Source organism: Penaeus monodon, chromosome 30 (assembly GCF_015228065.2).
Source record: "Penaeus monodon isolate SGIC_2016 chromosome 30, NSTDA_Pmon_1, whole genome shotgun sequence".
Lineage (NCBI taxonomy): Eukaryota > Metazoa > Arthropoda > Malacostraca > Decapoda > Penaeidae > Penaeus > Penaeus monodon.
The window spans coordinates 28,833,103-28,833,813 of NC_051415.1; the positions used below are offsets into that span (position 1 = coordinate 28,833,103).

Genomic DNA, 711 nt, shown 5'->3' on the forward strand with positions numbered 1-711 from the left:
GGCGCCCTTCCGCTGCCCAAAATTCCGTCTCTCCGCCCATAACCCTACACACCCACAACCTCATACCCCTAACACCCTCACAACCCACAAACCTTACCTTGAAGATGCGAACAGTAGCGATGGGCGGGTGCCCCGTGCGGTCGGGATAGTAGAAGGAGTTGGCAGGGTGGTCGGGCGTCTGGGCAGTAATGCGGCTCACGGGCTTCTGCGGGATGGTCGGCCAGTTCGGCGACGTGAAAGTAAAGCCGTTTTCCGTGCCGGCGTCGAGGGGATCCAGCTGGGAGAGAGGGAGGAGAAGGTGGTGGATGAGTAAACGGGAACCTCACATAAAAAGAAAAAAAAATACACAGAATGAATAAACATCACATTAAAGGAAAGAAGTATACGGATGTCACGTTTAAAGAAAAAGAAATACACAGAAGACGGGAACTTTGCAATCAAAGAAAACGGCCCTTACATCAAGCACGACTGACTCCACCCACTTCCCTTCCACGCAGAGGTCGAAGGAATCCACGCCGATGAACCAGTCAGGAGAAGGCACCACGCGGGAGATCAGAGACACCTTTGAAGAGATGAAAAAGGCAAGATTAATTTTACTTTGGGATTGGATTGAAAGGTGTTTCATCATCAACGTTTTCGTGTGAAAATGGTAATAAACATGACTTGCGTTCTATTTATTCATTACTATTTTGCATCTTTTTTCTTCCACGG

The 711-nt window shown here is 48.8% G+C and overlaps 1 protein-coding gene across 1 annotated transcript in view; it reads right to left on the bottom strand.

The window, feature by feature from the left end:
- Positions 1 to 711, bottom strand: part of LOC119592395 (spondin-2-like) — a gene marked incomplete in the record, with an annotated part of 55,422 nt that overhangs the window by 4,112 nt on the left and 50,599 nt on the right. Inside the window, 2 exon segments of the mRNA XM_037941217.1 lie at positions 98 to 277; positions 458 to 562. Coding sequence (XP_037797145.1) covers positions 98 to 277; positions 458 to 562 — 285 coding nt within the window.